Source organism: Botryllus schlosseri, chromosome 11, assembly GCF_051294905.1.
Source record: "Botryllus schlosseri isolate E-star chromosome 11, Bs_hap1, whole genome shotgun sequence".
NCBI lineage: Eukaryota > Metazoa > Chordata > Ascidiacea > Stolidobranchia > Styelidae > Botryllus > Botryllus schlosseri.
This window is the reverse complement of record NC_137246.1, coordinates 11,746,866-11,758,989: the sequence shown is the minus strand read 5'-3', so window position 1 is coordinate 11,758,989 and position 12,124 is coordinate 11,746,866. Positions and strand designations below refer to the sequence as shown.

At 38.4% G+C, this 12,124-nt stretch overlaps 1 protein-coding gene and 1 long non-coding RNA gene across 2 annotated transcripts; one reads left to right on the top strand and one right to left on the bottom strand.

Moving 5' to 3' along the window:
* Positions 1–18: 18 nt before the first annotated feature.
* On the bottom strand, positions 19–1,731 carry LOC145451194 (uncharacterized). Its single transcript, XR_013918715.1, has 2 exons — positions 389–1,731; positions 19–329 (listed from the first exon to the last, which is right to left on the bottom strand). It is a non-coding gene; the product is annotated as an uncharacterized LOC145451194 (long non-coding RNA).
* A 1,822-nt stretch (positions 1,732–3,553) lies between these two features.
* LOC145450906 (uncharacterized) lies at positions 3,554–6,056 on the top strand. Its single transcript, XM_080329403.1, has 4 exons — positions 3,554–4,896; positions 4,956–5,120; positions 5,427–5,594; positions 5,692–6,056. Exons 1-4 carry the CDS (start codon positions 4,783–4,785, stop codon positions 5,884–5,886), a joined length of 642 nt encoding a protein of 213 aa, XP_080185529.1. The 5' UTR covers positions 3,554–4,782; the 3' UTR covers positions 5,887–6,056.
* The last annotated feature ends 6,068 nt before the right edge of the window (positions 6,057–12,124 follow it).

Below are 12,124 nucleotides of genomic sequence, written 5' to 3'. Positions count from 1 at the left end.
TGAAGAAGATAATGAAGCTCGTGATCAGAAACACTTTATTGATGATGAAAATTCTATCGAACAATGAAATGTCATGCTTCAATATGACTAAAACTCACATAAGCATTACACTGTGATTGAATATTTCAGTTAGAAAACAAAACAGACCTAGTTCAAATGATCACCTCATAAATTCCGAGACCATTATTTAACGAGATTAGTGAGTCTTCATCCAATTCGCAAGCTGAAAGTCGAACTGTTTTCGTGTAATGCTTTCTTACGAAGCATCCAATTTCTTTCAAGCCCGCCGGTTCCATATCGGCATTGTAACTCAGATCAAGGCTTTCAACCTATAAATCCACCAATTTATATCAAAATGATCCACAAAACTATAGAAACGAGCGAGTACCCCGATATCAGCAAAACTTTCAAAAGCGCGAATTTCCTCGGGTGTAAGGTCACATCCTTTCATGATAAGAGTAACCGTCTTGTCTTTACAAAGTAAGGCAGGCAGCGCGATCATACACTCTTCATCCAGCTGATTGTAACTAATGTCAAGATATTGGAGCTAAAAAATATCGGAAACTGTAAATTTACGATCAGCAATGATCAGCCATAAAAATTCAAACTTATAACAGAAAAAAATGTTGTTTAGTCACTCACGTCATATTATAGGCTAAATATGCTAAGATTAAACTAGAATTTCCCTCATTCATCTCTACACAGCCGCTCATACAGAATGTGATCATTAACAACTGTACCCAGCAATAATCGCGCAGACCTTAATGTTTTTGAGCTGCATAGCAATGAAATCTGTTGACTGCAAGCGCGAGTTCACAACTGACAAATATGTTAGATCGCTCGAAATAATAGTCCCGAGTTGCGTAAAGTTAATGTTCTCCCTGTAGCTGAGATCGAGGTTTTTCAATTTCACCTACGGAAATGAGGTATTAGGAAATATCACTTCGAGAGGCTCTATACTAGATTAGCGCCTAGCTTTTTCCATCACCAATACCTGATGGTGCTGGATAAGTTTACTCAAAATAATCAGAAAATCTTCGGATCCACCACTTTCTTGCAGATTGAGCTCTGTCGAAGCACACTGCTTCATCAGCTCGCAGATTAATGGGATGAGTTTTTCAATGTCGTTGTGTGCTGTAACGCTGAGTTTTCTTATTTCGACCTGAACGAGCGCAAAACTTAACGCATAAAACGCTAAATGATCTATGAACAGCCTAACACTGATCAACTCTGACTATAGTCTATCTAGTAAGGCTATCGAGACTAATGCCTATACCAGTAGCAAATGAGCATTATTCGCTGCGATACCACCAATTCGCGCCTTAACACATTAGTAATACAGAACAATGCGATAACGATAAAGCTGTATCTCAATATTTTACGGATAACATATACTGAAATAGAACGTGAATTTATAATGATCAATGACTACGAGCGGAATGTGCGAAGGCGTATACCCCAGATTCAAATCCGCGAATTTTATCCAATAGAATCTTGAGGAGGTTTTCATTGAGATGACATTGACGAAATTCTAACTCATACACGTGAGATTGGCGAATAAGAGAATTCGCGATATTATTTATGTCCAATTCAGTCATAGTTTGGTGATAGAGCCCATAAGGAATTTTCACTTCATCATGATCCGTAAGTACTAATTCATGGTACATCCTCTTTTCAGCTTGATGATGTAGATTATCCTAAAATTATTTACTTTTATAACTCTATATTCTATGATGTAAAAGTAGATATGATTAATTATAATATACTTATCATGTTACAGCGATTTTTCTAGCGTAGAAAATCTTTAAAATGTAGTAAGCAGGCCAAATGAAGATATTCGTTGAGCTGAATAAACATAAAAAATACTCTAGACCACTTTATCGGTACTTTACAGTTTCAGTTTTAGATAAAATTTGTCCCTTTCACCTATAATTACAACTCCTCGCTATCTAAACATGTCTAGAATATATTATTTGCGATGATACGAACCTGTGAAGTACTCAAGTAGCTTTTCGTAGGATATAGATGAAACTGACAACACTCACCAAGACCGCTGGTCCACCGAAAAAAGTACATTGTAGCAGTAAAGTCCTACTAAAGTACAAGAAGTAATGATTTCCCAGTTAGTTGAAAAGTAAGTATTGAAGGTATAGTTTGCTGGAAAAAGCGAAAAACTCTGAAATAGAAGTAGATGCAGTGTAAATAGGTAATCACTTCATTAAGTATAGCGCAAGCAGGCCAAACCTATACTTGAGTACTGCAAAATGTACAAGTACTTCGCCATGTTCTCCCTCCACGTAAAAAGTGACTAGGTTTTAGACTACTTTATCGGTACTCGACAGTTTCAGTTTTAGATAAATTTTGGTAAGACTTTAAATTTTAAAGTAGTTTGAGCTTACGTTTGTATCACCTTGACAAGTAACATTATCAGACATGAAAATGATACTATCACCTAATATAGAAGTTAACACGCGTCAATGTGCTTCGGAATTCACGAGAAATTGCTTACTAAGAGAAGTATATTCTTGTATACACAATAGTGGAGAGAATCTTTAAAATGTAGTAAGCAGGCCGATGGGTATTCGTTTAGTTGTATAGGCATAAAAAACATTCCCGCGCGCTCTTGAACAAAACACTTCCTAACCCTACCACCTAATACTAAGGCGCGCGGGAATGTTTTTTATGCCTATACAACTAAACGAATACCCATCGGCCTGCTTACTACATTTTAAAGATTCTCTCCACTATTGTGTATACAAGAATATACTTCTCTTAGTAAGCAATTTCTCGTGAATTCCGAAGCACATTGACGCGTGTTAACTTCTATATTAGGTGATAGTATCATTTTCATGTCTGATAATGTTACTTGTCAAGGTGATACAAACGTAAGCTCAAACTACTTTAAAATTTAAAGTCTTACCAAAATTTATCTAAAACTGAAACTGTCGAGTACCGATAAAGTAGTCTAAAACCTAGTCACTTTTTACGTGGAGGGAGAACATGGCGAAGTACTTGTACATTTTGCAGTACTCAAGTATAGGTTTGGCCTGCTTGCGCTATACTTAATGAAGTGATTACCTATTTACACTGCATCTACTTCTATTTCAGAGTTTTTCGCTTTTTCCAGCAAACTATACCTTCAATACTTACTTTTCAACTAACTGGGAAATCATTACTTCTTGTACTTTAGTAGGACTTTACTGCTACAATGTACTTTTTTCGGTGGACCAGCGGTCTTGGTGAGTGTTGTCAGTTTCATCTATATCCTACGAAAAGCTACTTGAGTACTTCACAGGTTCGTATCATCGCAAATAATATATTCTAGACATGTTTAGATAGCGAGGAGTTGTAATTATAGGTGAAAGGGACAAATTTTATCTAAAACTGAAACTGTAAAGTACCGATAAAGTGGTCTAGAGTATTTTTTATGTTTATTCAGCTCAACGAATATCTTCATTTGGCCTGCTTACTACATTTTAAAGATTTTCTACGCTAGAAAAATCGCTGTAACATGATAAGTATATTATAATTAATCATATCTACTTTTACATCATAGAATATAGAGTTATAAAAGTAAATAATTTTAGGATAATCTACATCATCAAGCTGAAAAGAGGATGTACCATGAATTAGTACTTACGGATCATGATGAAGTGAAAATTCCTTATGGGCTCTATCACCAAACTATGACTGAATTGGACATAAATAATATCGCGAATTCTCTTATTCGCCAATCTCACGTGTATGAGTTAGAATTTCGTCAATGTCATCTCAATGAAAACCTCCTCAAGATTCTATTGGATAAAATTCGCGGATTTGAATCTGGGGTATACGCCTTCGCACATTCCGCTCGTAGTCATTGATCATTATAAATTCACGTTCTATTTCAGTATATGTTATCCGTAAAATATTGAGATACAGCTTTATCGTTATCGCATTGTTCTGTATTACTAATGTGTTAAGGCGCGAATTGGTGGTATCGCAGCGAATAATGCTCATTTGCTACTGGTATAGGCATTAGTCTCGATAGCCTTACTAGATAGACTATAGTCAGAGTTGATCAGTGTTAGGCTGTTCATAGATCATTTAGCGTTTTATGCGTTAAGTTTTGCGCTCGTTCAGGTCGAAATAAGAAAACTCAGCGTTACAGCACACAACGACATTGAAAAACTCATCCCATTAATCTGCGAGCTGATGAAGCAGTGTGCTTCGACAGAGCTCAATCTGCAAGAAAGTGGTGGATCCGAAGATTTTCTGATTATTTTGAGTAAACTTATCCAGCACCATCAGGTATTGGTGATGGAAAAAGCTAGGCGCTAATCTAGTATAGAGCCTCTCGAAGTGATATTTCCTAATACCTCATTTCCGTAGGTGAAATTGAAAAACCTCGATCTCAGCTACAGGGAGAACATTAACTTTACGCAACTCGGGACTATTATTTCGAGCGATCTAACATATTTGTCAGTTGTGAACTCGCGCTTGCAGTCAACAGATTTCATTGCTATGCAGCTCAAAAACATTAAGGTCTGCGCGATTATTGCTGGGTACAGTTGTTAATGATCACATTCTGTATGAGCGGCTGTGTAGAGATGAATGAGGGAAATTCTAGTTTAATCTTAGCATATTTAGCCTATAATATGACGTGAGTGACTAAACAACATTTTTTTCTGTTATAAGTTTGAATTTTTATGGCTGATCATTGCTGATCGTAAATTTACAGTTTCCGATATTTTTTAGCTCCAATATCTTGACATTAGTTACAATCAGCTGGATGAAGAGTGTATGATCGCGCTGCCTGCCTTACTTTGTAAAGACAAGACGGTTACTCTTATCATGAAAGGATGTGACCTTACACCCGAGGAAATTCGCGCTTTTGAAAGTTTTGCTGATATCGGGGTACTCGCTCGTTTCTATAGTTTTGTGGATCATTTTGATATAAATTGGTGGATTTATAGGTTGAAAGCCTTGATCTGAGTTACAATGCCGATATGGAACCGGCGGGCTTGAAAGAAATTGGATGCTTCGTAAGAAAGCATTACACGAAAACAGTTCGACTTTCAGCTTGCGAATTGGATGAAGACTCACTAATCTCGTTAAATAATGGTCTCGGAATTTATGAGGTGATCATTTGAACTAGGTCTGTTTTGTTTTCTAACTGAAATATTCAATCACAGTGTAATGCTTATGTGAGTTTTAGTCATATTGAAGCATGACATTTCATTGTTCGATAGAATTTTCATCATCAATAAAGTGTTTCTGATCACGAGCTTCATTATCTTCTTCGGTGTTGAATAAGTTTTTGCTATTAGGAGTAGAAATCGCAAAAAATTGCTCAACCGTCGGTAAATAATATTATGACTAATCTATTACGGCCTTCGAGCCGTTTGTAGTCTCGTAAACTATCTGAACATCACACCATGTTTTAGCTGCATTCGCTGGATTTAAGTAGAAATCCCGGCATTTCATCCTGCTACAAAACAGTAACTAAAGTCCTGTGCAATTCCCGTGTGGAAGAATTTAATCTGTGTAATTGCAAGATGCTTTCCATGCAAATCAGGAATCTGAGCGAAGAGATGGGAAAACGATGCGATACGGTAAGATCTTTCTGCTCAATCATAGATCCCGATATAGCGATGTAGTTCGTTTCTGCATTTTTAAATTGATATAAATCTCCTATTATTCAATTAACAGCTAAAGGCAATCGACCTCAGTGATAGCGATAGAACGAGAATCGATGAGAAATACGTGAATTCCATTCAGAGCTTCGTGAGATATAATCCTGAATGCCGCAAAGTCAAACTAGTCTTACCGCGCTTGAGTGGGGAAGATATGAAGACCTTGAAAAAACAACTGTTCTCACCCTGTAAGGGGATATTTTCCGAATAAATATGTATCTAGATGAGAATTAGGAGATTTTCCTTTACTTGATAATGCTTTGCGTGAGCGCTACGGCCTGATAAGATTATAGGTAGGTAGGCCTACATATTGGTAGAAGTTAAGACATGCCAATGTAACTTTCCGCATTTCTGTCTATATCGATTCGGAATCCACCAGAAATTGGTTACTATGTGAGCGAAGTATTCTTGCAAAGCAACAGCACAGGCAAATTTATATTTGTTCGGTATGGACAATATTATAGAACATGATATTTCTACTTGGAGAGAAGACGAAATTTGATGTCATAAGGTAGCTCATTTTACACTATCGTAAATCTCTGTCGCTATAATGCTCGTAATCGAATCAAATTTGACCTGCAATGTATTCTGGGTAACCCTAACTCAAGGTGGGGAGTCGAATATTAACATAGTAATTCTGTTATTAAAGTTGACTATGTATAGGTACGTGCTACGCTACGGAAAAAGAGATTTAGCCAAAAGTCTGTATAGAACTGCGTTGATTTAAAGGTGTTACATCATGAAATGTCTGACGAAATTTGGCATGGTGCATTGTTATTATGTCCTACAACTGTGTACTAACGTTCAAGGTGAGAATTTAATGTTTAGCATGCTAATTCTGTTATTGAAATTGACTATGTATGGGTATATGCTATGTTCACGAAAATCAGATATGCGTAAAAGTCGGTATTCGACTGCGATAGTTTCAAAGGTGTTCCATCATTAGATGTGTGATGAAATTTAGCACGGTGCATTGCCATAAGGCTCTACAACTACGTATCAAGTTTAGAGTTGGTATTCAATGTTAAGCATGGTAATTCCGTTATTAAAGTTGGCTATGTATGGGTACGTGCTATACGCTCCCGCAAAACAGATGTACGCAAAAAGTCGATGTAGAGTCGCGTTAGTTTTAAAGTTGTTCCATCATGAAATGTGTGATGGGATTTGGTACGGTGCATTTTTATAATGTCCTATAACCGCGTACCAACTTTCAAGGTGGGAATTCAATGTTTAACACGGTAATTCTGCTATTGAAATTGACTATGTATAGGTATATGCTATGTTCACGCAAAACAGATATGCGTAAAAGTCGGTATTCGACTGCGTTAGTTCTAAAGGTGTTCCTTCATTAGATGTGTGATGAAATTTAGCATGGTGCATTGCCATAATGTCCTACATCTACGTATCAAGTTTAGAGTTGGGATTCAATATTAAGCATGGTAATTCCGTTATTAAAGTTGACTATGTATAGGTACGTGCTATACGCTCCCGCAAAACAGATGCACACAAAAAGTCGATGTGGAGCCGCGTTAGTTTTAAAGTTGTTGCATCATGAGTTTACTTATCAACTTTGAAGGATTGCGCAGTTTGTGGTGTGATACGCAAAATTAGTGTGTTTAAATCAGACCTGTCGTACACATAGTGATGTCGCATTAGTCCTAAATATACATGATAGGATATCAAGGAAAGTATCATCTAACGTATAATGAATGTTATTTCTTTCTCGGAAGCAAGTCATTATCCAAACATAGTGATCAAAATTATCGCAGAGCAATACCGGTTTTGCGTAAATTCCGAACAAATCCAGAGTGTAAGAGTCTTTAGTGCATCGGAATAGTGTAGTCTTCTATCTACTTTACAAAATTTATACGATTTTTCTTGCTGCGTTCCGGGATAAAATGTAATTTTTCGCCCTTTTTGTTTATTTTTAATAAAATTAGTATCCATTAAAAAACGTCGTGTAAAGGTAATGTACGAATACAAGTACAAGTTGAGATTTCAAAGTAAGTAAGTGGTTATGTTCGTAGACTAACCCCACTTCCACGCAACGATTTTTCAGTAAGTAGTTATGTTTCTAGGCTACTTTTACTTCTATTTAACGAGTTTTCATACTAATCTGCTTTCTTTAATAACTTTCATCTTTTTCATCAGTGAGCGAAGGTAATACCGGTGTTAACACCATGGTCAGATGCGAGATAACAGCGACTCAGAGCTCATTTAGATACCTAAGCTACTTTAAAATTAGTACCCGAGTATTTGCTGCAATTATACTGCCAGCTAGTTATAGCCAGAGGGTTTCGATGGTGACGTACTTGTATAATGCACATTTTGGAGAGAGTAAGTAAAGCAATGATCTCAGATAAATCCATTAAATTAAGGTAGAAGTAGCTATTTACGAATAAAAGTTAGTATTCTAGGTCTATATTTCTGTTAATACTGAAAATGTCATGAAGTTGAAGCAATCTGAAATCATAAACACTTTAGTATTAGGTACATATACGCTAAAAGCTACTTTAGTATTCTGATGGAGTGCAAATACTAGTTTACTTATCAACTTTGAAGGCTTGCGCAGTTTGTGGTGTGATACGCAAAATTAGGGTGTTCAAATCAGACCTGTCGTACACATAGTGATGTCGCATTAGTCCTAAATATACATGATAGAATATCAAGGAAAAGTATCATCTAACGTATAATGAATGTTATTTCTTTCTCGGAAGCAAGTCATTATCAAAACATAGTGATCAAAATTATCGCAGAGCTGGAAAATGCGTGAGCTGGACTAACTTTTTACGTAGTTCGAAATCGCTACTTCTATACATTAATTCAAAGTATTTGTCAGTCATCGCAGCACCGCTCATATTGCGCAGCATCTATTTATTTCACGGATAACAAATTACTCCTGCTTTTATCAGAGGATACTTTCGTAGGGTTTGCCTACTAACAGTATACTTAGTTTAGATTAATGAAAAATATAGTGATTGAAAATAGATCACTGGATTATAGTTTACAGAAAACTCCACAATTCTATGTGACGTCCTTGCATGACAACAGCCTTCGAACTATTCGCCACCTCATAAACACTTGAGTAGGCCTACATTTGATGCGTGTGGGGAAAACCTAGGTAAATTTACATATGCATTTAGTTTCCGGCTCTGAAAGCAAGCTTGGTCTATGATCAATAGCAACTTTTGCGTAAACTCCGTTCTATTTCACTTCATAACTACACAATGTAGATAGTCTATTCGAAAAATTCGATGTATAATTGAACTTTCCTCTGCATGATCATTAGGGCTTCTATTTTTTGTTGCTGGGCAACTTTGTTGAAGCCGAAAGCGGTATTATCTAGCAACATGGTTTAAATGACTCGCCTCCGGCGTTTATTGACCGTATTACCCGTATTCTCGTCATGCAAAAATTATGCATGTATTAGTATGAATCTCAGATGCAGCAAAGTGTGTGAGACTGCCTGTAAAATGGTGCGAAGCAGCGACTCTAATTTCCCGGCTTATAGCAAACAACGACGCTGAAATTTTACTTCAGACGCAGCAAAGTGTGTGAGACCGCCTGTAAAAATTGCGCGAAGGTACATTTCTCGGCTTATAACAAATAACGACGCTGAAATTCTACTTCAGATACAGTAAAGTTAATGCGTTTGGCTATATAAATTGCGCGAAGGTGCATTTCTCGGCTTATAGCGAATGACGACGCTGAAACTCTACTTCAGATACAGCAAATGCGGCCAAGTCTCCGCGAATAAGTGCATAAATTGCGAAAAGGTGCGACTCTAATTTTTCGGCTTTATTGCAAATACCGATGTTGGAATTGTACTTATGTCACATAGAACTCGAACACTATTGATGAAATTCACATAAAATCATGAATTGCTTGCCTGCGTCTAATGAGAATAAGTCGTAAAATGGGGAGGCTGCAGAGACCGTAACTTGTATACATAAAATCGAGTTTAAAAATATGGACGGATGATTGGGTGGATGATGTAGCAATGGGCGTGGCGCTTGATGATGTGGCAATAGGTGTGCTATAGGTGCGGCAATGGGCGTGCTATAGCTGCGGCAATGGGCGGATGATGTGGCAATAGGTGTGCTATAGGTGCGGCAATGGGTGGATGATGTGGCAATAGGTGTGCTATAGGTGCGGTAATGGGCGGATGATGTGGCAATGTAGGCGTGGCACTGATCGTTATTGCGCCGATTCGCGTGCTGAAATCCTCCAGATCGGTTGGTGTTTCGTAAGAGAGAATCGGCGGTTATATTCTCAAAACAGCTCAATACGGCTAGTTTGCTCAATAGCCTGGTGGTGAGCGACGTGAAATTATAGTCATCCAAACCAGGTTCGATTCTAGCTTAGGTAAGTTTTGACGTGCCAATGAGTGTTATAGGTGCAGCAATCGACATCGCGCTGGTTGATGCGGCGCTGTGCGTCATATAGATGCTGCAATCAATGCGGTGATGATGTGGCAATGGATGATGTGGCACTATAGGTGTGGGGCTTGATGATGTGACACAGATGAATGTGGCAGGTGATGTGGCAATGGGCGGATGATGTGGCAATAGGTGTGCTATAGGTGCGGCAATGGGCGGATGATGTGACAATAGGTGTGCTATAGGTGCGGCAATGGGTGGATGATGTGGCAATGTAGGCGTGGCAATTAAGGCTTGTGACTGATGACGTAGCAGATGATGTTGCAATGGAGGCAGCTGATGATGTGGCACTGGACGTCATATAGGTGCGGCAATGAGCGGATGATGTGGCAATAGGCGTCCCATAGGTGCGGCAATGGGCGGATGATGTGGCAATGTAGGCGTGGCAATTAAGGCGACGTGGCCTTCTGGGATTGGACGGCAACAAACGATTCAACCCTCACTACTGATATTGACAGTCTTTTCTCTGGTGATCGATGAAACAGCGGCTGCAGGTTTTCAGTCTTTCGGGAAGTTGCCTTGGATGGATTTGGAAGGTTTTCTTCCCTTCTGATAACTTCGCGTTATTTTGTGTTGACGATGGAAGTGTCTTTACCGTTACTCTCGTCCTGGATAACCCTATCGGTTTCCAGCGTTCTCACGTATGTTGCGGCTACTTTGAGAACGTCGTCAAGGGATTGATTGGTTTGCGATAGACCAGAGGTCTCAAACTCAAACATGCTCGCGGGCCAATTTCCTGGTTTTTGATGGCTCCGCGGGCCGCATCACTAATAACAGGGTTATTCAATGTATTTGTAAGTAGGCCTTATCTGACGGGATTTTCCAGACTGGCATTCAACAAGCATCGCAAAAAAATCACATTTTTAAATATTTGAATGAAATTTTTGTTGTACTTGGCATAGTTGGCCAAAACAATTAGTTATAGATACCATGCTAGCGTACAAATGCATCATGACGTGCATGCATTATAAGTTGGATTTACCTTCGTGACCAACAACAACTTGAATATATTGATTAATGTGCCATTGTATTAAAACAGTCCAATAGCCGAGCAATCCATTATTGTTTCAGCGGTGGAGCGCACCACTACCTCACTCGCCACCTTTAATTGGCGATAACAACATGGATAAACGGACCAAGATGACGCAGGATCTAACTAACTATACATCAAGGGGCAACAGATTGCCAATGGTTGCCATTGTCATTCCGACCAGCTTAGATAGCTGAATACGCTGCGCTACGGACCTTCTGATAAATTATATTATTCCCCACAACAGTCTGATAATAGTCCGTGGTTCTGCTAAGTCGCGGCTGATTGTGGGGGTTCCAGGGCCACGAGCGAAATAAAATTAATATTTTTAGTAATCAGTACAGCGGCAGCATTCGATTGAATCTCGTTTTATCAAATTTGATGTTCGGCAAGCCGGTCAAAAATTACCGTCAAATTGCCTGTAGCCAAATGGAAATCGTGACGTAAACCAATTTCACCGAGCCGTGAGATTTGCTTGTGTCGACACAATATAGGACACTATGATTTAATACATGTAAATACTTTGTTACACATCGATGAGCAAAGTTAATACTTGTGATGTAATAATGAGCAATGGAGTTTGCAAACCGACGTTTCTGATATCAATAACATGGTATAACATCGTACTATTAATACTTATTCACGGATGATCAGTTCACTGGTCAGTTTATGTCATAGTCCTTGTAGAAGTAAAAAGCAATCGTTCTTTTACAAAGAAATCGATTAGGTATGTGAAATGATCTATCACGATTACTTCGGAGTTTTTTCGAATGCAATCGAGTGAGAGTACGATTACTCGAAATGCTGAAATCGTCGTAATCGACTACGATTACTAAACACGATTAACCCATGTCTGGTATTTATCAGATTTCCGCCATGGCGTGTGGGGTGTAAATTGGGTCCACGGCACTTTTAAGTATCAAATTCACTTCCTGTCACGCAGCGATGCATATTTTTCTAGTCTCACGGGTGAGCTTTAT

Excerpts from the sequence above, each read along its gene's own strand:
- LOC145450906 (XM_080329403.1), top strand. The coding sequence starts at position 4,783 with ATGATCGCGCTGCCTGCCTTACTTTGTAAAGACAAGACGGTTACTCTT. Across the intron at positions 4,897-4,955 it reads AAAGTTTTGCTGATATCGGG|GTTGAAAGCCTTGATCTGAG; the intron begins GTACTCGCTCGT and ends GTGGATTTATAG. Across the intron at positions 5,121-5,426 it reads ATGGTCTCGGAATTTATGAG|CTGCATTCGCTGGATTTAAG; the intron begins GTGATCATTTGA and ends ACCATGTTTTAG.